At 37.4% G+C, this 26,562-nt stretch overlaps 1 protein-coding gene across 2 annotated transcripts in view; it reads right to left on the bottom strand.

The window, feature by feature from the left end:
* Nucleotides 1-26,562, bottom strand: part of LOC137237871 (uncharacterized) — an 80,804-nt gene that overhangs the window by 8,203 nt on the left and 46,039 nt on the right. For both annotated transcript variants that reach the window (XM_067762194.1, XM_067762193.1), the window contains exons 3-7: nt 8,504-9,107; nt 4,454-4,662; nt 2,891-3,512; nt 2,180-2,829; nt 1,979-2,125 (exon numbers count right to left, since the gene is read on the bottom strand). In XM_067762194.1, the coding sequence (XP_067618295.1) occupies nt 1,979-2,125; nt 2,180-2,829; nt 2,891-3,512; nt 4,454-4,662; nt 8,504-8,856 (1,981 nt within the window). In that variant the 5' untranslated portion in view covers nt 8,857-9,107. The remainder of the gene's footprint in view (nt 1-1,978; nt 2,126-2,179; nt 2,830-2,890; nt 3,513-4,453; nt 4,663-8,503; nt 9,108-26,562) is intronic.

Genomic DNA, 26,562 nt, shown 5'->3' with positions numbered 1-26,562 from the left:
GATCCAGTTTTCCAAATAGAGGAAATTTTCCACAGTTACCAATGTAAATTTGTTAAGAGAGTCGTGGAAACAGTGGACAACTAAGAAGTACTCAACACGTTTGGAATACGGCGGTTACATGAGGTATCGCGGAGGCACTTCCATACAAATAAAAGCTTTATTTAAAGTGGCGGTTCTGTTGAGTTTATATCAGATTTAGGTTGGCTAATATTGTGAAGACCGTACCTGCAATGCCGCTTTCAGAAGCATCACAAGCCTTCTTGCTTAAAGTTATCTCTACACCCGCCATCGATATAAAAACGACAACAAAGCGAAAGGCAAAGGCATTATATTCGCGACACAACCGACTGCCACGAGGGCTTATGTTTATTGAATCGTATTACAAAGGTTATACTTGGATACAAATATTTTTGACACTGATGCACCTGCCAAGCCACCGAAACCATTACGGTTTGACCATTCACTGATTCATCGGTGGCACGACAATGGCCCAGCATGCTGACCAATGCACGGTGGTTTAACCAGCGGCTGATTCACCTTTCATTGGACGTCGATTCGACCGCCAGCAATCCACCGCTCGCTTGTTATCGGCTAATCCGCCATCACTGGAGTCATCTGTTATCAGCTTACTATCATCGGTTGTTTGTCATCGGGTTTGCTTCCTCTCTTTCGATGATGGTTGATTTCACTGATAAGTCTGATGCCAGTTGCACGCCATAACCCACAAGTCATTTATGGCAAACTTGTTACCAAAACACCCATCGTAACCGTGTCGCCCTGAGAAGTTCACCGGCCGGCGTATCCTAAAACTCCATGACTGAATTCTGTCGAGGAAGAGATAAAAAGTGTTCAACACTTTCTACGCAAATATTCTGCTCTGACGGCTGCATAGGATATCTGTACTCCGTATATATTGGAGCTTGGCTTTGCTGAAATCGAGGACATTACATACCACATTACGTGGGCAAAACGATTCAACTTCTTCAGCCGACCTTAGTGAGCTTTTTTTCTATGCCCGAGGGATAGCCACCATAACTTTAACTAATGTTTTTTTATGGAACAGCTCACCTGAAGGCTTTTACAGTCACTGGGTTGTAATAATTAGGTGAACTGCTGCAACAACTATTTATTTCCGGATAAGACAAGCATCGGCACCCCATATTTCTTCCAGAGATTCGTATGCGTCCATTCCGATATATTTTCGCTTTGTCCTTGGAAAAGTTTGGCAGTTTAGCATGAAGTAGCTACATGATCCCATTCGCCATGTTTCATGAACCGCATCGGTTCCCATCAGGCAGTGCATCGGAAATTCTATAATCACCATGGAGAGACGGGCCTTAATGACGTCTAGTAATTCCGCAGAGTAGAACACCTGACCATAAGAGGTGTCAGTTCAGTTTGATTAATGGAGCAGAGGCCAACTTTTTAAGAAGAAGACTGCAAGATCTAGTCCACATTTTTATTGACATGCAGTTTCTGTTCATAAGTATCGGCTGGGGATAAAGATCGTAGTCAGAATTCTCAGGGACTTCGAGTGCATGGTTTTGGAACCTAGAACTTTAATAACCACCGGACTGTCCAGGTAGATTTTAAACTCCTTAACGTATGATGCATTCGACACCGTCTTGCTCGAGTTGCTGACAAATTTTAACAAAGCTAAAACAATCAGTGCATTAAGTAATGCTCCACTCAACGGCTTATCTACGAACATAACGTCTAGTGAGTTTACTCGATAGTGCGAGCAGTAAATGAAGTCGCTTCCGCGACAAAGAATTGGTCGTATTCGTAGCTCGATTTTAAAATTTTGGAGAGTTGCAGTCATAACAGCAGTATAAATGATAGCTTAAGTTCGGTATTTTGGTATCAAACCGAAGCTATGTAAGTCCAACCTAGCATCTGAGCGCGAAATTGGACAAAAATGTATATAGACCTTTGGATGTTCTTTACTACATTATATGATTCAACTTATCTTACTTACCTGCAGAATCCACACCCACAATTCGGAGGTAGAGTACTGACATTAAGGTCAAAGCTGTCTCCACAAAACTGAAGACTTCAATTTTTATATGACCTAAATAATACAGACCCGCAAAGCGTCTATGTAGATCCAATAAATATTTATTATCTAAAATGAGATACAACAATTTATTTAAAGCTCCAACCTGAACCAACAACTCACTCTTTTCAATGTCGAGCATTTCGATGGATCGCGCTAACAGCGGCGCCTTTATACAAGCCAAATGAGAGCCACGATGCGGCACCGAATAGAAGAATACACCACGTGATGAACGCCACAGCGGTGCCACTGCAGGACGTCCACACTCCCATGCATCCACTATTATTTGTTTAATAAATAAGCCACCTTTGGAGTGTCCAACCCATACAATTGGTTGCCCATAGCCGACACGATGCTGGATCAGCAATTCAGTCATTTCGCGTGCACGTTCAATAAGGCTAGAGCGTGGTTCCCTTTTCTTCCACAATGGACGCCACAAATATTGGTCGGTGGTATAGTTAATGGCTATCACGCGTACACCAGGACAGTCTAATGGAAGCCAATCACTTGGCCAGCATGTGGAATAGTTTGGATCACCGGTTGAGAGTTTGGTTTTACCTTTTAATTGACTATCAGTGAACGCTGAGTGTGATAGACTTTCCTCAGTCTCTCTACTATCCGCTTCACTGTTTGTACTATTTTGAGAAGACGTTTCAAAATCACCTTGTATCAAACGACCATTATCGTTTAGGCGTAAACGGAATGTGGGAAAACTATACTCGTTGCCGTTATAATTGTGAACGTCTTTTGGTGGACCGCAAAAGTAAGAAGAACTAGAAATAGTTTCAGGAAAATAATATGACAATTGGTTTTTTCTACAAAAACACTTCTTACCCATTTTGCAATTCCTGTTCGGTTGCATCGAAGAAACCATCATCCAAGTCTTTTTCCCTCTCATGCTCCACCACATCGTCTTCCAGCGAATGTCGCTCATTTTTTTCATTATGTGCAAATCTCGCACGCTTTTCTTTGTGTGGTGGCTGGAGCAAGACGCTGCGTGAGTGTTTTGGTCGTTTAGGTGGTCGTACTGGCGGCTTTGGCGGCCGTTCAAAACTAACTGGCTGACGCTCATTTTCCCAAAGGCCTTGTTTCCATGTTTTCGTGAGCGAACCATGTAAACCGTGTATAAACACAATATCGGCTCGTATCGGTTGACCTGGTGGTGGTTCTGCAATAATTTTCAAAGTACAACATTTTGGCACAGTGGGTGGAGGCGGGGTTATCGCCTTTCTATTGGTTATAGTATATGGTGGCAACCCACTCGAGGATTCACGCAATAATGGCGAGAGTCCCGTTATGTGAATTGATGTTGTAGGCGTTGTTGGTGGCACAGTTGGTATGGCAGTGGGAAAGAAAGGTACGCTATTGATGTAAGGCGAGTCTGGAAGACTTTCGATACCATCTGGAGACTTGCGTAGTTTTAGTAACTTCAAAATCGGTCCTAGGCGTTGAGAGACTGCAAAAGAAGGGAAATAAAAATAAAATCTCATGCAGTTGCACTTAATATACAAATGAGTGAGGAAGATGCCAAAGTTAGGTTGGCTCGAGATGGCATGTTTTCTGCACTTCCATGAGGAGACATTTAAGTCCATTATTGACCTCCTCATGGCACGACATATTCACTCACAAGATATTTCCAATTTTATCCAAGTTAAGCCACTTAGAAGCGAAATATCTAGTTTACTTGACTTCATTAGACGACAGCAAAACCGGAGAAAAGTAACTCCCTTCAACCCGGGAGCTTTTGCAGAGGAACCGAAGACTACTTCCGTAAGTAGTATGTTATTTTCCTGTCAATACATGGTCAAAGGCTTCTTGAGACGTCACAATCAACTTCTATGGCAAGATCGATGCTTTAACAGCTGTTTCGTTGGTTTTACCCAAAAGATATTATAATGGCGGTCAAACAGAGTTGTCCGACTTGTTTATGTATATTTCGAATTTTTATCAAGCTTCCTCATGAATAGTTTTCACCTTGATGTCCCCGTGAATGTAGAGGCCGCCATCACCTTCGTAAGTAGAAGGTAGGTTAAGGGCAAGGGATATTTCCACGGTAGGTATGGTTATCGGAGATGGCGATTAAAATCTAGACCCAAAGATTGAAGAGTCGAAAAAATCGTTCACGAGATGGTCGGGCAAGCTGTTGTTGTTGTATTAACGATAAAGACACTCCCGAAAGTCTTATGGTTGCAAGGTGTCATATCAAATATAAACACAAAATAAATGAGAATCGTCAAAAAGCGTAAACAAGATGACCGAATGACAGATTTAATTTTTACATACATATGTATCTAGTTCTTATGGATGTGTCATATGTAAATATATAGATTAACTTTTGTGAATTTATTGTAGATTATTGTATGTTCATATGTGTAAACATGGTATAAGCATACGTACCTTGCACTGAAGACAAATTCATCGATATGGTATTGGCTGCAAATGTCATCAGATTGACTAAAGCATGCCGGCTGGAAGTAATCGATTGCAAAGCGTGCAGGAAACGCGCATCTCGTAAGCCCTTAAACCGACGCATCACACTATTGGCAATGGGTAACATAAAGCGCAAGATTATGCCAAAAGCAACACGCATGCCATTGCTCTGTTTACTGAAAAAAAAAGAAAATAAAAATATCATAAAATTATGAGCAAAATATAAATATAAAGAAAATCACGACAACGGTTGCCACTTTCGTGTATTTGGCCCAAAAAATGTCTTTTCCAACCATATTTGGTCCGCTGGTCCCTTTTTTTCCAATTTTGGTCCTTTTTAGGCTTTTATTTTTTTTTACTGAGGTAAAAATGTTCAACACGGCATACAAAATTTTCTACAACTTCATTAACCTTCTTATAATTTTCAATTAACATCAATGGATTTCTTACGAAAAAACTGCTATCATTAAAATCTAGCAGAACAATGGCAATTCACCTAGGAGATTGTTTAGAAAAGTGTTGGATCTTGAAGCAAACCAATTTTCGTTAATTGTTGATGAAACAGGCGGCCAATCAGAAAATCTTGTTTTGGTGCAAGATATTTCGATGGGTTATCAAACACATTTCGTGATAGATTTTTGTCACTTCTCGAGCTTAAACAAAGTTGTTGGGAATACATCTTCACCTTAAATTTGACGATGTTTGCCACTGATGAAGCCATTCTTGAATTGAAATCTAAATCAAAGCATGCAATTAATTTATTTTATAATAAGTGAACTTACCACTCCCTTAATTTAAGTTGAAGATTTGCGTGCAAGCATACCGATAGTTATTCAGAGTTTGTGAAACAGTATATCGACATGTCAAACAAAAAATTACCCTTAAAAATGTTTTCCTGACCCTTAAAAAATTTTTGCAAGACGTGAAAGTGTTACTTTTCCTTTGGGATGTCGATATGTAAATTTTTCGCACACAGCCCAAAACAAATTGATGAGTTTAAGGAATCCCAAGACTGTTGTGGAAAGTGTCCTCTTGCTCACACATCAAACTGCGATACGGCTATATTTTCTATCCTTGTGTCTGGAAGTTAATGGCGTTTCTGCTATACACCTGTCATATTCAATGTCAGTTACGGCATTAAAAGTTCATATATACTTCCGGCCTGCACTAATTAGTTCAATCAAAAAGTTTGTCTGTCGATGTTATACCATCAATATGAAGCACATTTTGAGTAATTTTAGGTACAATGATTATATCCAAATATTGGTATTTAAAAAAGTTCAGTGTATATACATAATTTAGAATACTAAGTATCTTAACCCAAGAAATTTTTTTATTGGAAGCAAGGCAGAAATATTTTTTGAAAGCGATAATTTTAAAAACGCTCAACGTAGATCTGATATGAATGCTTTGGGTCAAATTATTCCCGTTTGAGAGCAGAACCCCAGAAACTTTAGTAATAACATTGTTAATTAATTTCTCGTACTTAGACAAATGTGATCAACATTCTAATACTACACAGTTGATTAAGACTTCTCAACGGTTAATCTGAGGACTGTCGCTAGGTGCAATAAGTGTGAGTTTTGAAAGGTACATTTTTCTCCAACACAAATTATATGAAAAAAAAAAACAAAATTGTACATTTCAAAACTCGCACTTATTGAATCTAGGCCATAGATGGAAAAATTTAAGCGTGAGGGTGCATTGGTAAACGGAAGAGCAAATAATTAAATTTTAATTTGATAAAATTGATACAATCGAGCTCTGGAGAAATTTAGTTGAAAAACAAATAAGAACGGGACTGTCTTCGGCTGTGTCGAAGACATCATACCTTTCATGAATGGGGCTGAACAATAATCTTATCCCATTCGTAATCTCCGAATAATCGGATGTATAAGATAAGAAATATATAATGAACATATCTACATACCTAAACGATTTTTAAGCTACATATAAAATAAAAAATAGGTAGGTACTTTGTGTGAGGATGCAAAGCTTCACGTTTTTTTGTAGTCTGTATGTAAAAACTATGACTACGAATCTCGTATTTCAAAAATATATGACGTAAACGTAACTATTTGATGAAATTTGATGAATTTTGAAGCTTTTAGCCGTAAAAAGGGGCAAAAATTACAGTTTATATGAAGTATATAATATATATACCACCGATCTCTTTGATTTTTTCAGACAACAATGTATGCTATATACGTAAGCATTCGGTGAAATTTGAAGCCTCTACACTCAGAGAAAAACGCCGTTCTAAAATCCAGCACCACCGGACTCAACTCAAGCTTTTCATGTTCTTACTTTTTTGTTCTTGAAAAACGAACGACCTGTTCTTAAAATAACAACCTTGTTCTTGAACTGACACCATTTTCTTGAAAAAAGAACGGCCGGTCTTAAAATATGAACAAATGTTCTATTAATGAGAACGATGTTCTTAAATCAAGCCCAAGAAAAAAAAAACGGTACAATTCGTGTGCACTACAATGTTAAATACACCATTTGGCACCATCTATGAAGCGGTTGTAGTGGCCCAGCGGCTATGATGTTGCGCTTGCGATCGTGTTGCGCGAGTTCGATCACCGCCAAACTCTGAATTTTTTAAAACAATTTTTTTTTGTTCTATTTTTTTAACTCTTATTTTTCGTTCAGTTCCATTCACATATCCACAGGTAATTCTCAAACTTGTTATGAAATGTTTTAAGTATATATGCAGATTACATCTTTAAATAAGAATAATTTCTCAATAAGAGAAAGGTATGAGAAAATGCTTATTATGCATTTTTTCTTAAACTTTTGAATTTTAATAACAATTTTTTTGTTGTAAATATTCTTTATTTATGACAAAAATATTATTATTAATAAAAATTAAATAAATATATTTAAAAAAATACTTTCCCTCCCACTAAAGATCAAGCACGAACCGTTCTTAAATTGAGACCGAAAAATGTTAAATCGGCCCCAAATCGTTCTCGAAGCGTGAGAACGAAAAATCCTAAATCAAGCCCAAGTAGTGCTTGAAATGAGCACAGAAGGTTCACACATCAATACCAAAGTGGTCATAAAACATGAACGGTGTGCTTGGAAAAACTGTTCTTAAAACAAGCCCATCGGTCACAAGTTAAGAAAAAACGTACTTAACAGACTTTTGTCAACGAATGTTCCTAATTTTGAACTTGTTTCGTTCGTTTTAGAACGATTTTTTGTCTGAGTGTAGCTCTTAAAATAGGGCAGTAATTACGAAAAGTTTCTTATCTGAACAATCGGTTGTGGGGGATATATACTATATATACGACCGATCTCATCAATTTTTTCAGGCAACAATATGTGTAATATACGAAATTATATGGTGAAGCTTGAAGCTTCAATCTGTTAAATTAAGTAAGATATGACAAAAATCATCTTTTTCTGAAAAATCGGTTGTATGGAGGATATATGCTATAGTGGTCCGATCCGGCCGGTTCCGACAAATATCTAATCGGACACCCAAATACACCCGCTCACCAAATTTTATCAAGATATCTCAAAAATTGAGGGACTAGTTTGCATACAAACATACAGACCGACAGACGGACATGGCTTAATCAACTCAGCTCTTCATCCTGATTATTTCGGTATACTTAATGGTGGGTCTATCTATTTTCCTTTAAGGACTTACAATTTTGGGTTTCGTGACGAAATTAATATACCATTTCATTTTCATGAAAGGTATAATAACATTTTTATGTAGATGAAACAGAACTAGTTTGGCTTGTGGCACGGGTTTTCTTCTAAGGTTTTTCGTTAAAACATATATTTATATAAGGCATTTTGTTAAAATGAAAGTGTGTGTGGCACTGTACTTTACCACAACCTGAAATTAAAGACTTTACAACGAATTCGACAATTCGAATTGTTTGTAAGCCAATGAAAGAATACAAAAATTTGGTCCATATCTTTGGGATTTGGTCCTTTTTTTCGATGAATTTTGGTCTCAAATGAAAACATGGTGTGGCAACCGTGATCACAACTTACACCTCCGTAGCAGCCACTATACTGCTAGCATCAACGAGCTCTGTAATAAATTGTTCCTCTTCAATTTGGTTGATCTCTAAATCTCCGAGTTGATATGTTGCCATTGTCGCACTCTCACTTATCACATCCTCACTCTCAGCAACATTTTTAACATTTTCACTTTCGATTTCAATTTCCATTTGCTCGTATAATTCGGTTTCACTTTCATTCACGCCTACGTCGATCTCAATTTGCTCTCGTGGTTTTGTCAGCCGCTTCATGTGACTAATACGAATTGCTTCTAAACCCTTGCAATTACTGCTGTTGTTGTTGCTGCTGTTGCTATTATTGACACATTTCTCTACCGCTTCCATTACTGATAATATATCAGATAAATAATTTTCGTTGTTCTCATAGAATTGTGAATACCTTATCTGCTTCGATGGAGTCAGTCTGGCGCAATTTGACTTACAATGGCTATTATTTTGTTCTTTGTATTGTAAACTTTTCTTTTAAGTATGAATCATAAAAAAATTCTATTGATTTTTGTTGTTGTTCGGTGGTTTTGATTGGTGATTACAATCTCGGTAGGAATGTCAATTAGTTGAAGACTTATGTAAAGTTTCTGAAACGATATATTATCAAAGATAATAGAGATTAATTTAAAATCTTTCATATTTTTTAACCAACATTAAGTTTACATAAAGCACACCTAAATCAATAGGGAGATAACTCAAAAATCTGAAATTTTGAAGTTATGAGTATATCTGGACTTCCCAAATCAAAAAACCTACCGAGCTGTATACTCGATTTTACTGATCAACGGGAAAGGCCATTGCAAGTTCTGTTTACTCCAAAGTCGAAAAAGAAGCGGAAGAATGAGTTTGATGGTGAATGAACACAAAACGAAGTACCTGCTGTCATCGAGCAAAGAGTACATTTGCGCCTCGGCAACCACGCTAATTTTGACATCCTTAATTCCGAATTAGTAAAAGACTTCGTTTATTTGGGAACCAGCATTACCACAAACAACAATATCGGCTCTGAAATTCAGCGAAAAATAACTCTTGCAGAAGCATGGGCGATGACAACATCAAATAAAGCGGCTCTGGTAGTGTTCGAGAGAAAAGTTTTTCGAAAGATTTATGGACCTTTATGCGTTGACGACGGCGAATACCGAAGAAGATTTAATGATGACCTGTATGAGCTTTACGCAGACATCAACATGGTCCAGCGCAGCAGCTGGGTCTTGTTATGCAAATGAAAGGTGATGCTCCGGATAAGAAAGTATCGGAACCCGCCTATGGAAGCAGAGGAATAGGGGGGCCTCCACTCCGCTGGAAGGACGAGGTTGAAAACGATTTAAATTTACTTGGTGTGACCAATAGGCTCCAATTAGCATAGCGAAGAAGTGACAGGGGCGCCTTGTTGGACGACCATAACCATTTGAACGGCTAAGCGCCTTTTAGCTAAGAAAGTAATACAAAAAATCTAGAGAAAACCGAGACATTTTAATGAGATACGATACCATATCGACATTTTTGCTTTTCAATACCGATATTTTCTAATCGATACTTTCGCAGTGATCGAGTATCCAACTTTTGGTGATAGATTGCAGAAAGAAACCTACTTGGAACACAGCGATTTTGTGCTAACAACGGATTTTCCAGTTATGGTAAGTTTGTTTCTACAATTCAATCATCAGAGCTTGTTTACCCGATCACGGCGAAGGTATCGAGTTGAAAAAATTGGTATTGAAAAGCCGTTGGAACACAGGGAATGTCTCTATTTCGTGGATCCTCAAAACTATTTCTACGAATTGGGCGAAAACAACTCTTTCTATTTAAAAAAAAACGAAAGAGCTAAAAGTTTTATCCACAAACATCTCGAAATTTGTATACCCAGCTATATTTGCCGGTCAATATAGCTTTAAACCTATAACAGTCAGTTGAAGCGATATAAAGGAATCAAGATAGATGCACTGAAAGAAATTACGCTAATAAATCTACATATCGGATTTTTTATACTTGAATTGTCAGACATTTGATAAAATTAATCGCATTATGGTTAATTTAATTGAGTTTTTTGTCAAGAGAGCAAATTTGTTTAACTATTTCAACTGAAGAGAAATTATTGGTCTCAAGTTAACAACATACTGTAAAAATTACAGAATCTCAATCACTCTACTGAGCGAACAACTCTCAATATTATGCAAATATAGCAGCTAGTTTTAAAGAGAAACTTACGGTCACGTCGTTCACTACTTTGTTTTTATGAAATGAAGGAATCTGTTATTTTAACAGTTTTCATTGTTATTCTTAGGGTGACAGCAATAATTGTTAAGTTAACAGAGCTATGGCTTACATCTGAGAACATTTTTTTTTGTTGAAACGCTCAATTCTGAATCAACAATTTTTGTGATGTTGATTCAAGAGCTTGTATTTGTAACGATTCGAGATTTATAAAAATTTTGGTTGAGTTGACTAGTAATTCAGTTGATTTTACCGATTACTTTATTTCAGTGTACCGACTTCCAAATATCAGAACAACCTGTTCAATTGGACCAAAAAATATCGGTTTTGGTTAGGGTTGGTGCACTACTCCTTTTCATCTATTTTGGTGCTTTTTACGAAATTCTACAATACTTTCAAAGAAATCAGAGTAATCATAGCCCTGTTTTGAAGAGAATAGCACCAATAGAGTATGAAAGCTATGGCGAACTAGGAAAGTTCTAAATTTGGGGTCTGCTTCCTAATGATAAAAGGAAAGTTATTTTGAACTTATTTAATAAGTTGTGATGTTACTTCTCTATGGACATAGAAGCTTCAAATTGGAAGAGAACACTTCCTTTTATACCATGGCGGCCGTTGCCTGTAAATAAACAGATAGACTTAGAGTGGTGCTCTAAAATTGTCTTCGCGTTTTCCAGATCACGATACAACTAACCGATCAACGTTCCATCTGTTAAAAATATTTAATATTTCTTATAGATGAGCTAAAGAGTTGTAAATCAATGCCCAACGAAATTTTAACTACCCACTAATCATCGAACCCTAATGTTTTTTATATTACTAAAAAGCTTTTAGTTTATATCATTTTAGTTTAAAATAATTCAAGAGAATAAATACTTGATTGCGTTCCTTTAAATCGATTTTTCTCTGTATTTTTCTTCACTCTGTGAAAGTCCGCTAAAGCTCTGAAAACATTTATTATTGATAATAAGGCTTTATTGACAAACCTATTTTTTTTTTGTGTTTTCAATTGGCTTCTGTTATCTCGATGCACAAATCAATCTAGACTCAATCTTTGCTTAATTTAATGAGTCTTTACTTCAAACGAACGAACCTCCCAGTCTTACATTACTGCGCTTCGTTATTAATATTAGATGGCTTATACTTGAACGATCGGCAGTAAGAAGGGGATTTATATAAAGAGAGAATAAAAGCGAAATTTATAAACATATCCGAAAAAGTGTGGTAAAAGTAAAAAGAGGCAGTGAAAACGGGACTTAACGTTTTTGGTTTTATTAAATGGAGGACACATCTATGCATACAATAAAACGGGCACCGATCGTTTTTTCCATACGAAGATGACATAAGATAAATATATGTAAGGCGCGATAACCTCCGAAGCGATTTTAGGCCGAGCTTCTCTACCAATTTGCGTCGTCCTCATACAAATTGGCGGGACGGGACCTACTTATTTTATGCCGACGCCGAACGGCATCTGCACAGCAGGCGATTTTTCACTGAGAAGCCTTCCATGACAGAAATACACGCGGAGTGTTTGCCAAATCACTGCCGAGGGCCGACCCTTAGACTCCTGCTTAGAAAAATTTTCTTGATGTTGCTTTTCACGGGCGAAGCACGCTACCATCACACCACGGCGGCCGTCATTCAATTAAAGGTGTTGCCGAAATGAGAGAGGTGCCCTAAGGCAGGGCTGTGTTTCAATTTTCTTCAATTCATTGCACGAAAATATATATAGGTTTGCACGGATTGCATATAATTTTTTGCATGCATTAGGTGCAGTAATGTTATTCATTAAAAGTGGGATACGCATACATATTAAATTATACGAAGCCAGGTGCCACCTTTGTCCGGATTGGAGGACTTCTATCAAATTTTAATGGGCATGAAATTATATCGTATAATCTTGCACTATTTTGGGACTACTTTGGGACAGTTTCGACAAAAATTCAGAATGACTACAGGGACTCGGCGGGATTGTTTTAAGCATCATTTCGAAGCTATTTCGATCATGTATGGGACAATATCAGTAGAACTTTTGATTCATATCCAGACTATTTCGAGCTCGTTTCAGTACAGTTACAGGATCATGTCGGGACTACTTCGAAATAAATTTGGAACTCGGGACTATTTTAGGTGCCATGTCGGGACAACCTATGGATCATTTTGAGCCTTTTTTGGAAACATTTTGGGAAACTGTGCGATGCCAATTTCTCATTCTGTCACTCCAACTTGAATAAGTTTGCTCATTGTAGTATTTAATAGAAAAATTTTATATTGTGATATTGGCATCGATATTTTGTGAATGGAGTCTTTTTATGTTGCCATTACCCAGTACCTAATCAAATTTGGTTTAGGAGGCAAAACTGATGCGGCGCTGTGCCATTTTTCGTCTCGCCGGAGTCTTGAAATTGCGATATAAGGACTTACATGAACATGGAACGTGCTACACCTTGTCGTCCTATAGTCCGCACTTCGTACAATCACTGGCACTCAAGTTCGCTTATTTATTAACACGTAAAGCCAAAGTGGTGCTCCTTTTAGCACGGCAATCGTGAGCTTACAGTCCTCACTTTTCTGTAATAAGTGTAAATCTGCGGCGGCCGCCGTAGTGTGATGGTAGCGTGCTCCGCCTACCACACACGATCCTGGGTTCATCCTCAGGCAAAGCAACATCAAAATCTTAGAAACAAGTTTTTTCAATTAAAAGAACATTTTTCTAAGCGGCGTCGCCCCTCGGCAGTGTTTGGCAATCACTCCGAGTGTATTTCTGCCATGAAAAGCTCTCAGTGAAAACTCATCTGTCGTGCAGATGCCGTTCGGTGTCGGCATAAAACAAATAGGTTCCGTCCGGCCAATCTGTAGAAAAAATTGGAGGAGAAGCTCGGCCTAAAATCTCTTCGGTGGTTATCGCGCCTTACATTTTTTTTTAACATCATAAGACCTTCACATGATCTTCAAAACTCTGCAGTCTCGCGCTTAGTTCCACGCCTTTTCTAATTCGTTGGGAATATGAAATTATTGCCTCCCTTTTGTCTCTCTCTATTCTAAGAGTTCGGTTTTCTTCGCGGCCTTTTCGTTTTCAACTATGACTATATGACCGAGATAGCTGGAGTCTTCTTTCCAATTATTTAACCTCAATTGTGGGTGCAAGGTCCAATCGAAGTGAGATCAAGTAGATAGTCCACCCAATGATATCTGACGCCATAGTACTACTACTCCTCAGCCTGCCCATAGACAGTTCTAAATTGCGTTTGTTAAAGCTATATTCTCGGCCACTAGATCAACAGGTGAGATGTGCAGCATGGCATGCAATGCTACTGTGGGGCGGATGATTTTCAAGTCTCCTATTCCGCTAACTATTATCTGCATGGACGCCCTAGCTTATTAAAATAATTAATTATTTTGGTGACCGTATATCAAGCGATAACTCCGAAGTAAATACCTGATGAGAAAGGGATGAAAGATATTATCTTACATGCATGCAGTGCCGTTAAGACTATCAAATTTCTCCTCTTCACTCTTTTTAATCTCTCCGGCAAATAACTAGCTAAACTTATTTCTAGATATTTTGCAAAAGGTTCTCCTGCAGGATTCTTCTAACGTACGCCTAGTCCCAGTGATCAGAACCATAACCCTTTTATTCGCGATGGCGGTCAACTCGACTCTAGATGTCCGAGCATCTATGCGTAACCCGAAGCGCCCGATCCATCAGAAAGCTAATTGCTGGAAGCATTTGCCACCTATGATTGGGGAAACATCATCCGCACGTTTCTGTTGTGCTTGTTCTATGAAATTGAGTAAAATTTTGTACAGCTTATATTTAGAGCAAAGTGCATCATATTCCGGTTAGCAATCTTTAGATTTGCAAACAAATTTTAACATTGACGAATGGCTGAATACTAAATAATTATAGAGTTGATTGATAAGAAATTTATATATTCATAATTTAAATTAAGCATGGACACTTTCAGTATCTGAACATATAAATTTGTACATAATAATATATACACTACTTATGTATGTACAGCAGCGACAAGAAAATAGCAGACAATTTTCGTCAATTGAATTCTTCTTTTCTCATTTGCAATATTTCAGGAAAAGACTTCAAAGAATTTGGCAATTATTCGAAACCAAGCAAACAATTTTGGAAAGGTCTTCAAAAAAATTGCGAAAATACGAGAGAATTTTTCGAAAATTTCGAACTTATATTATTGGACTTCTCGGAGTCCTGTTGAGTATACAGTTTTGTAGTCCAATCAATTTTAGTCCAAGAAAGTACAAATCTGTCAGGATTCGCATTGATTTTTGATAATGGATGTTCAAGATTTTCCTCCAAACAGTGTTGAACTCATATATCGTCGCCCACTAACCAGAAGCATGAATATGCAATTTTTCCGATTTTGTGTTATAGGCCTCGTTATATTACCCTTTAGATTCTCTAGGTTCTACTTGAATCTAGATCTTCCTACGCACATGGAAACCCCAATAATTTGCAGTGCCATTTCCACGAATATGTGATTCAATCACACAAAGTTGAGCCAGAAAAATGAATGTAGCACATTCATGTTTCTGGCTGGCAACAAGGTAAAGATTTTCCTGTTTGCATGACACATTCGTTGATGTGGCTCAACACTTTTTGAAAGCACACATTTTTTTTTCGATGCTTTGGTTGGTTGGTTGCTGTGCGGCTCCATAGCCGGACCCAAGTAGCGCACTAGGCGTCATTTTGATGCACTTCCTCCTGGAATCAATTATATTTTCAGGCTGATGTACCCTGCATATTGTTTTACTCAAACCACTTGGTTAAAACAATATACCTACTGATGTCCTTGATGTGGCACTCTGACACCGCCCTTAAGTCCGGCAACATATAATTGCCTAGAGTTCGGGACCGAAAATTCTCGAGGGCTGGGCACTCGCAGAGGAAGTGAGTAACCGTTTTCTCGGCACCCTCCCAAGTACTGTGATGCTCCTAAACCCAATCCGCCAACAGAATTGGCCTAGCAGGTCTTGGCTTGGCCCTAACATTATTTAAAAATCAATCTGCAGTAATTTTTTATTACGTGTTTTGAGGTTAAAGCCATACCATGACCACTTGGGCAAATTCTTATAGCGTATTTGGATTCAGCGCATATAAATGTATAGAAAACATAAGTCGCATTATCTGATCCGACTACTTTTAATTTTTTTTGTATAGCTGTGTTAACAAAAAATTTGATCAGTTTTTAAAATTTTTGTTGTGCCAGAAAAATGAAAGGTTGAAATCTCGGAAAATAGAAGGGATGCGAGCAGAGCAATTATCTCAGTTGAAAGAGCATGTGTGAATATTATACATAGATACATTTTTACATTAGAAACTAATTCTTATAATTTTGAAGGAGCAATAAACTTTGAAACTCGATTTCCCAACATTTTCATTTTGGCACATTCATGCTTCTGCCAAGCGGGCGACGATATATAATACTCCTATATTAAAAAAAAAAAAATAATAAATAAATGTAGGCGCGATAACCTCCGAAGAGATCTAAGGCCGAGCTTCTCTTTCCTACAAATTGGCCGGACGGGACCTACATGTTTTATGCCGACTCCGAACGGCATCTGCAAGGCAGATGAGTTTTCACTGAGAGCTTTTCATGGCAGAAATACACCCGGAGCGTTTGCCAAACACTGCCGAGGGGCGACCCCGCTTAGAAAAATTTTCTTCTAATTGAAAAACCTTATTTCTAAAAGTTGGATGTTGCTTTGCCCGGGGTGTGAACCGCTACCATCACACCACGGTGGCCGCCATACTCCTATATTGCTAATAGAAAATGCTCGCAATGTATTTGAATTCGAAAACAAAAACGTTTAAACAGCAATATATCGGCACTCTGATGTTTGGGAATGTACCTAGCCTTTTGTATATATATATATATTACATATATGGTTTACATGAGTGAAAATTTGAAACAGGCTTCGGAAAGAAATTTTTCAAAAATCAATCAGAATTTTGATACATAAAAAAATTCAGAAAACTCTAAATAAAAAGTTCAAAATTTTAAAAAAGTTTTCTCCAATTTTCAAATTTTACCTAAAAGTTTCCGAAATTCGCTTATATAGTTTCAGTTCCAAATTCAAAAAATTATTTTCCTGAAATATTGTAAATAAACAAAAGAAGTAATTAATTAAAGAAATTTGAAAACTATTGCCACTGCAATTTTTATGCCCGCTGCTGTACTTATAAATAAGCACATTGCATTCATCTCAATAAAATTAAAAATTATTGATCAATGAAGGAAAACAGGCACATAAGTAGTATATATGTATATACATATGTACACTATATACAAACGACCTGTATGTATAAATTCATCAGATTAGGTTTCTATTATACATACATAGTAGGCCGGGTCGATTTGTGGGGAGGCAAAAAAATCGCCCATTTCTCTGTGAAAATCATATTCTAGGGATCAAAATAAGAAACTTTGCGAAAGAACCATACCTCTAAAACGAATTCTCATGTCCCACCTTTGGGTCGTAGGGGCAAATTTTGAAAAATCCCACTTTTAAATGCCTATGTTTTTTCATTTTGGAGTTTATTTTTCTCTTTAGAAATTTATTTAGTCAGAACATATGTAAATGAAAAAATGAATTTAACTTAGTAATAGCAAAGAAATTAAACAAATTATTAGAAATTAGCGTTTTTACAACCCCCTTTTAAAACCAAGGCATCACTGTGATGCATTTGCATGTCGTAAATATAGTTGTGTGGGTTTTTTATTCAACCGTTTTAAAAAATGAAGGTATCACTGTGACACAATTGCAGATCGTAAAATTGCTTGTGTCGTTTTTTTTAAGCCACCACAAGACACAGCAGGTAGAATTGAAATTGCCCCTACCCAAAAGTTCGACCCAAAGGGGGGGACATCAAAATTCGTTTTAGAGGTATGGTTTCTTCGGCAAAGTTTCTTATTTTGATCCCAAGAATACGATTTTCACAGAGCAATGAGCGATTTTTAAATCGACCTGGCCTAATACATAGATAATTTGTGGCACGAGTATTGACGTTAAGTGCACCCATGAACTTGGAATTGGAAAAATTTAACGGTGACAAAGAGGGTGACAAGTGCAAGTTCAATATTTGAGACACAGTTTTTTCTAGCTTTTTTATCTAATTTCTAGAAAAAAAGTTTCGTCGTTAGACGTTGTCAACTGTTTACGTCAAAGCCAATTAGAGGTCAAGCGTAATGAGGCACTCAAGAAGGGGGGCAAAATTAATACCGATTTTTCTTTTTGTTTTTTACCCCAAGTTCAGCGTTAAATAGAAATGGGCAACAGTAAATTTACATAACTTACACAATAAGTTATTTAATTTTAGCTAAACGCCGCTTAAAAATAGTAGAAGCCATACATGCAGATAACCACCCATCTAACAATTGCATGATATAAACATTTTGTGCATAATGTGTTACTCGTTTATCCAAACCGACAAGATCGGACCACTATATCATATAGTTCCTATATAACTGATTATTGAGATGTTAACATCTTTGCTCACGGCATGGGGGAGTACAGAATTCATTAGTAGTCTCTACACCAGGGGTCGGACCTCTATGTCAGGAATTTCTCGGCGAATTCAGTTCTTAAAGAAAAATACACAGAACTCGCAGAAGAAGAGGCACTCTCCCTAGGAAAGTGCGAGTCATTCTAGCTCAACTTCGATTTAGGTACAGGTTAAACTCTTACCTACTAAACGCCTGAGACAGAAAATCAATTGATGAAGATTTACGAAGGCAGAGAAACAATTCGATGATATACAGAAGAGAAATTGGAAACCAAGGAAAAGAAGTAAATATGAAGAAGATGAAACAAAGGGAAAGGTAGAAGAAAAAGAGGAGCATAATAACAATGTCGATATTGATGGGGATGATAATAACGATGCTTAAGTATGGTTATCGTAGCGATTGCGAAGCCAAGGAATACAAAGAAAAAGAGGGGAAAGGAAAGGAAAAAATAAAAGGAGAGGAAAGGAAAGGATAAAGGTCAAAACCGAACCCGGCACTGAAATGGGTCCAATTTGGTACCCAAGTGTTTACGGTTTGTTACTGTTATGGGTTCGCTATCGATGTAGGCATTATCGGCTTATTATTGGTGTGTTATCGATGAGGTATATACGGCTTACCAATTTGTGTTATAAACTTACTATCGATAATAAAGGTTATAAATAAGATATCGAACTACATCCAGGAGTTATCGATTTCGATTTACGATTTACCATCGATTTCCTATCGGAGTGCTACCAATTAGTTATTGACGCGTCAAAAAGCTATCAGCATGTTATCGAAAACAACATATGTTTTCGATTTTTCATACACGTGTTATCGGTTTTAGAAAAGCCAACGATGTGCTATCCAAAAGTTATCTAAAGGTTGTCGATTTACTATCACAGTGTTGCCAATTTATTATAGACGTTTTATCGATTAGTTTTAGAAAAATTATAGATTAAAAACTCGAAAATTACAACTCTTTATTTAAAATTTCCCAAATTTATCGTATTGACATTTTACAATTTTTTTTCCAAAAGTACCTGCGTTACAAGGTTAGGCTAGGTTGAACTGGCCGGTCCATGAGAACTTCACATAGACTGATTGTGTCCGTAGTGTTACCAGAGGTTTGTTTTAACGACCAAACAGAAAAACCCTATCAAAAACCAGGTGATATGTTATAAAATAACTCCGCCATCTTGGTAAATACTAGATACCTCCTAGGACTTAAGCAACTTGCTGGCTCTAGATCTGACAGCTGTATCACTCCTAATAGCTGGAGTCTTAGCCAGGCAAGTGCAGGGCACAAGCACAGAACGTGCTCGATCGTTTGCTCCTCCAACCCGCAATTCCTACATCTGCTATGACTGACCAAGCCTAATTTAAAGACATGTGACGCCAGAAGGCAGTGTCCAGTCAGAATACCCTTCATAAGTCTACAGTTCTCTCTTTTTAATGATAGAAGCAACTTTGTTAGTCTAAGGCTGTAAGACCTACATATAATCTTCGACACTTTACAGCACATGAACCCATGCCTTTCCCGCTTGGTTGATCATGTGCACCTCTCGCTTTCGCTTAAGCGTTCCCAGTCTAATTGGGACGCCTACGGAGCAAGGTTCAAGGGATGCGCCCGTTTTATCTAGTTCATCCGCTTTTTCATTCCCATCTATTCCCATATGCCCTGGGACCCAATATAGATGTATGCTTCTCCCTGTCCCGATTCTCCCCAGAGACTCCTTACACTTTAACACGTATTTAGATGCTGTGCTATGTGAGATTATTGCCTTAATTATTGCTTGACTGTCAATATAAAAGTTAACACGGTTGCAGCTTAAGCTATTATCTTCCAGGGTTTCTACTGCTTTGGCTACGGCTATTATTTCCGCTTGGAAAACGCTACAGTAATCCGGCAGCCTATAGGATCTGCTTAATTCCGGATCAGCACAGTATACCGCAGACCCGACTCCTTCCACTACTTTGGGACCATCTGTGTTAACGCTTTGTTCTTTGCTACCAGGTCTACAGGTGGAATATGCAGAATGGCATACAATGCAGCCGTCGGGGTTGTTTTCAGGACTCCCGTAATGCTAAGCATCGATAGTCTGCATACTCAATCTAATTTTTTGGGGTATGTTGTTTTTTGTGTGACTTTCCACCAAACAGGAACTTCATAGTATAGAATAGGGCTTACAATCGCTGTAAAACCACATTGAGAAAGAGAGGGCGATAAGCCCCACGTACAACCCAGCATTCTTTTACATGCATAAAGTGCCGTTGAGACCTTCTTCACCCTCTCCTCCACGTTGAGCTTCCATGACAGCTTACTGTCTAGGATGATTCCTAGATATTTTGTGCAAGGTTTCTCCTGTAAGGTCACCCCTCCTAACTTGCAGTTGGTTGATGACCAGCATCCACAGCAGACGTTACAACACTAGTGATCGAAATAATCGAAGACTCTAGTTTGCAATCTTATTTTTAAATCGTTAATATATGACGGTTTAAATTCTCCAGTTAGATTAACTTATCACAATGCCCTCGTACGCTAGCATGCTCCATACATACAGGGGTGTAATTAATCAGCAATTGATTTAACGAATGAGCAAATAGAAATAAATACATATATACCACAATGTAGTATCTACATTAGGGAGGCCCTTGTTAATCGAATATATGATTCTTTTCAGGTTCATCCCTTGAAAACATTAATATCAATGTCAAAAATATCCTAAATTGGTTCCGATTGTAGATTGTTAAGGCGTGGTCAAAGTTAAAAAACTTTTAAATACAAGTTTTTGTTTTCTAAAACCGAAAAACAATACCCAAACTCAAATATCACATAAAAGTTCTGCTTCCGATTGGAAACAATTAAAGCGTGTGGCCCAGTTTTTAAGTTCAGATTTTGCTATGATGACCTAGTGCATGAAAATTTAAACTTTAAGGCCAGGGCACAATGAAATTTTTCATTAAAGTGCGTTTAACACAAGCTTAAGCATTCCAGTAACATCGCCACAATCAACAAAGATGTTGCGTTTATATATATAAAGGAACTTCAGACTTGGCAATTGAAGTTTATTTCGCCTGCTCGTTCACATACAAAATTTTGCAATTCACAGTTATAAACATTCTCCATATACAACAAAAATATTTGCTAACAAATTTTATGTCGTATTCATTTGTTATATAGCACTTTTTAATTGCAAAAACTGTCAGAAAAGTTACATACGGGTGGGAAAAATCATATCACGAATCTATATGAAAAACTTCTTATGTGACGGGGATTTTAGTTACTGTGACTCAGGACCACAATTTGTATATGGGAGTTTCCAACAAATCAGACTATCTGAGCTAATAATCTCGCACCATCCAAAAATGTTTACACCGTTCAAGTAAGGATACTCGATTGTAATTTAACATATTTTTGCATTTGGATATTGTGATGAAGAGGTAAGCTCAGCTCAAAGTTGATAACAAGATAAGTTACCCCTCTTTTACTTACTTAATTGGCGCTTAACCGTTTAAAAAACAAGGCGCATCAGTCGCTTCTTCGTTGTGCTTACTGACGCCGATTGGTAACACCAAAAGAATTTAAATCGTTTTCCATCTGGTCCATCCAGCGGAATCGGTATTGCCCTCTTCCTCCGCTTCCAAAGGCTAGCTTCGATAAAAATACTTTCCTAGTCGGAGCATCATCTTTCATTCATATACCATGGCCTAGCCAGCGCAGCAACTGTGTTTTAATTCGCTGGACTATGTTAGTGTTTGTGTAAAGCTCGTATAGCTCATCATTAAATTTTCTTCAGTATTCGCCGTTGGCAACTCGAAGAGGTCCGTAAATCATTGGAAGAACTTTTCGCTCGAGTAGGTACTCCAAGAGCCGCTTCATCTGATGTTGTCATGGTCCATGCTTCTGCACCATATAGCAGAACGGATAAGATCAGTGACTTGAAGAGCATGATTTTCGTTTGACGAGAAAGCGAAGTCTTTTAAATAAATAAATAAATGTACGGCGCGATAGCCTTCGAAGAGATTTTAAGCCGAGCTCTTCTTCCAATTTTTCTCGCGCTATTTTTAATTTTTCCTACAAATTGGGATATCATGCAAGGCAGATGTGATCTCACTGCGAAGCTTTTAATAGCAAAAAGGCACGCGGAGTGCTTGCCAAATCACTACCGAGGGCGGCCCCTCTTAGAAAAACGTTCTTTAATTGAAAAAACTTGTTTCTTAAATTTTGATGCTGCTTTGCCTGGGGCGTGAACACAGGATTTTCGGTGTGGTAGGCGGAGCACGCTACCACCATACCACGGCGGCCACCAGGAAGTCCTACGACTTCGAAATTATGGCTGCCAACAGTAGCGTGGTTGGCAAAGCACAAATGCGCCAACTTTTTGCTCGCTTCGCTGACTTACTTAGGTACTTCGTTTTGTCTATATTCACCATCAGACCCATCTTTTCCGCTTCTTTTTTCAGTTTGGAGTAAGCAGACTGATATCAATGTCATCAACATACGCCAGTAATTGTACGCGGGGGTTACTCTGTCTAAAAACGTTGCTCAACGTCATTTTGCACAGCCGTAAACGTTTTGCGGGGAAACCAGACTCAGACATAGCGGCATACAGCCAACTCCGTTTCATGCTGTCGAAGAAAAGTCAAGCTGTTTATTTTATTTCTAACTTTTTATACTTGTCGCGACCGTAGCATTTGGTACATTTTCTTTGAGACTGAATGCACCTTACATAATTCTGAATTTCTTTTTCTAAAGCGGGAAATGTGACAGCTTCAACTATACTAAGTCCACTGACTTTAGTGGTACTAATAAATGTTCTATGTCAGCCTTGTTGTCGAGTTATTGACCAAAGTTTGAACCTGACTATCCAGATAGGATGCATTTCGTTTGAATACAAAAACCAGTTGTGAGGGATATCGCCCAATATACACTAAAAAAAAAGTACTCATTCGCGACCGGCACGTTTTAAAATGCTAATAAATCAAAAAGAGTTACGAAGTGTTTTTTTTTCAGTATCAACTGATACAATTTCAAATTTAGATATGGTAAGATGATAATTAGACCGTTGGTCTTTACTGGGCAACAGTAGTTAATTTTTTAAATTGTATATATTTTATCTCACTTAATTTCTAACTTTCTGAAGTCCTTTTTGCATAATTACTTTGACAGTGTTATTTAAAATTATAAAATGTTTACACAAAAGTTTCGCGACCGTAGCAACTCCCATTGATATCGCGTACTATAATATTGTAACCAATTCTGATTATTTTGAACCTTCTGCTCTGATATTCAGTATAGCAATATCTCTTTTATTTACAACTCCACTGTAGTAGTAGTACTTCACTAATAGCGTGTTAAAATCAAACTGATCAACTCTTTCTCAGCTTGCGCTCCTTTGATTTTTACATGCACATATGTGTGTTGCTTACTTTGCTGGTGTTGTGCGTTTATTTACTAGCAGCAGAGTTCCGCACCGAAATTGCTAACATTAGCCACAATATTATCGCTTTTGGGTATTATAAAGTTATTTAAATTTTTGAGTCTATGTAGTGGAATTTGTACCGCTGTGCAACATTCCTTATTCGTCTCCAATCGGGAAAAAAATTTGTGAGCGGAATTTTTGTTCTTGGGATTACTGTTTAAAAAGGGTAGACTGGAAAAAATTGGTAGTTTAATTTTTAAGAACCATCCTAATCTATATACATACTCTCATATATAAAAAAAAATTTCGCATTGAAATAAAGTGAAAACCAATGTTCTGTCCTCTCCTTATCAATAAGTAGAAAAAGCCTGCAGCAACAACTTTACATCCATTGAATGCGCTCAAGTCAATAAATTATCAGAACAATCAATGACTGTTTGAATTAATTGCTGGAGAGGCAGATTTTTTAAAGAGTTGTATTAGTAAAAAGGCTTATGTAGAAATAAGAAGTTTTGATCGATACTTCTACTCAATTGGGTACCGAGTCCCAAAACCTAGTTGTTTAGTGCCGAATATTTACTTGATCAGGATATTAAAATCTATTATAAAGTTTTTTGGTTTTCACCAAAAAATCATCTTAAGTAATGTACATAATATCTGAGTTTACAAATGATTGTGGCCGCCGTGGTGTGCACTCCGAGTGTATTTCTGCAATGAAAAGGTCTCAGTGAAAACTCATCTGCCTTGAAGATGCCGTTCGGAGTTGGCATAAAACAAGTAGGTCCCGTTTCGCGGAAAAATTAAAAGGAGCACGACACAAATTGGAAGAGAAGCTCGGCCTAAAATCTCTTCGGAGGTTATCGCGCCTTACGTTTATTTTTTATATTCTTAACAATGTAAAAATCAGGGTCAAGAAACGCTTGAAATCAATCACTTCCCAATGCTAATAGGTTCAGTTAGCTGAATGTTGAAATTAGAAATATCACGAGACATTGTAAAAAATGTAAGAAATTGCAATAGTATGCATATACTAATTGCAGTTTTGTACATTAGGGTGACCGATATTATAATAATGCATACTCACATGTGATTTTTTTTTCAAAATTATCTCTATATGTGACCCGGTTTTTAGGTTGTCGATATCAAATAGGCGTTGATGGGGGATATTACGGAAGTATGATTCTTATGTGATCATATTATCTTCAGTAGGAGATAGTGACCTAAATGTAGACCAGAAATCTTTTTTTTTCAAAATTGAAATGATTTTTCGCCATTGAAACTTTGCTAAAAGCAATGCATGTAAATTTGATTTTGTGGAAAAATACCTGAAGAAGTTTTTTTGAGTGTAAGCTTCAAATGAAAAGTCAGAGCATTTATGTTTCATCGGGTAGAGTGGTTATATAACCAAAAGCGGAGACTGTAGTCGACATATTTCTGAAAATCGTATTGGTTATGTATGTAAGTACAGCATATGGGAAAGCGTTGTATAACAAAATGCGGTTTTAGTCGAGTCTGTGGATCCGAAAATATAATAAATCGCAGATTAAAGACCTTAGCCAAAGTATGGTATGCATGAATGAGCGTACACTCTAATGTACATGCATGCGATCTCAGATATATGTACATCTGCTACATGCAAATAAATTGCATACTCAGTTAAATAAAGCGTTAACTGATTTTAATCAAAATATGGAAATTGTTATGACGTTCTGAAAGGAATGAAAGACAATTGCAGGCAGGCATGACCTTTTAGTAAAAACGCTAATTGCTAGTTAATTGAAGAGTCTACTATTTAAGTTGGAGTAATAAAAACATTCAGCAGCCGAAACGTCTCAAACAGTTCTATGCAGGGCCGCACAGAGCCGAGCCGGGCTCCTGGGACAGTTCACGTTTACGGGCCCCCTAAAAAATAAACTCAATCCAGTAAAAAAATAACATAACATACATAAATTTTTCAATTCACATTGTCAGTTTTATTTCATATAAAATAAGATTTACTGGAGCACTTACATAAATGAAATGTTAGATTTCATTGTTTGATTTACTTACATTAACTTTTTCTAAATATGTATGCACATTTTAAGAGCTTGAATCAGCCAAGGAAAACCTTCCGTGCTTTTTGGTCTGCAAATATGAAAATTACCTATTCAAAGCTAATGCTTCGAGCAAGGCTGGACTCCAACGCCAATGTTCCAAGGCTTGTCAAGCGATTTTGGCTCATAGTAGAACGTAAAAAATTATTCACGCGGGACAATAAACTAAAAGAACGCTCCCCTTCAGCCACACTGACTGGAAGTGTGCAAAATATTCTTAATGCTATGCAGATGTTCGGAAATAATACTTCCATCTTGAAGTCATGAAATTTGTTCAGAAGTTGATATGGTAGCAGCGAATCACATCCCAAATTTGCTAAGTGGATGGCATCTATTAGATCCGTAGAAATATCGACACCATAAATCGTGCAGAATGCCGCTGCCTTTTCTCTGAGCTCTTCTTCCGTCAGATCCTCATACTTCCACAAAAAACTAAATTTAATCGCAATGTCATTTACGGCTTCGAAACGTCTTGTCATGTTACCAATCAAGCAGTCCAAAAGAAGGTAAAAAACTTGCTGTTTGAATTGAGTTTCGGAATCACACTCAGGTGATTCGCCAGGTAATTCATCGAACTGGCACTTTCTTATCTTGCTTCTTTTCTCTGCGAAGGTATTCACAACTCCTATACTTCCTGCCAGAACCTTACATTCTTAAAATATGATCGACCATTGATCCCTGAACTTCTTCAACTCATCAATCAGGCTACGTATATTTTCTGTTTCCATATCCAGTGTGGCATTTCTAGCTTGCAGTACCAGATTTCGATGGTTGATTACCATCAAC

The sequence above is a fragment of the Eurosta solidaginis genome, chromosome 1, assembly GCF_040869045.1.
Source record: "Eurosta solidaginis isolate ZX-2024a chromosome 1, ASM4086904v1, whole genome shotgun sequence".
NCBI classification, from domain to species: Eukaryota; Metazoa; Arthropoda; class Insecta; order Diptera; family Tephritidae; genus Eurosta; species Eurosta solidaginis.
Note: the sequence above shows the minus strand (reverse complement) of the source record. Positions and strands in the feature narration are given on the sequence as shown.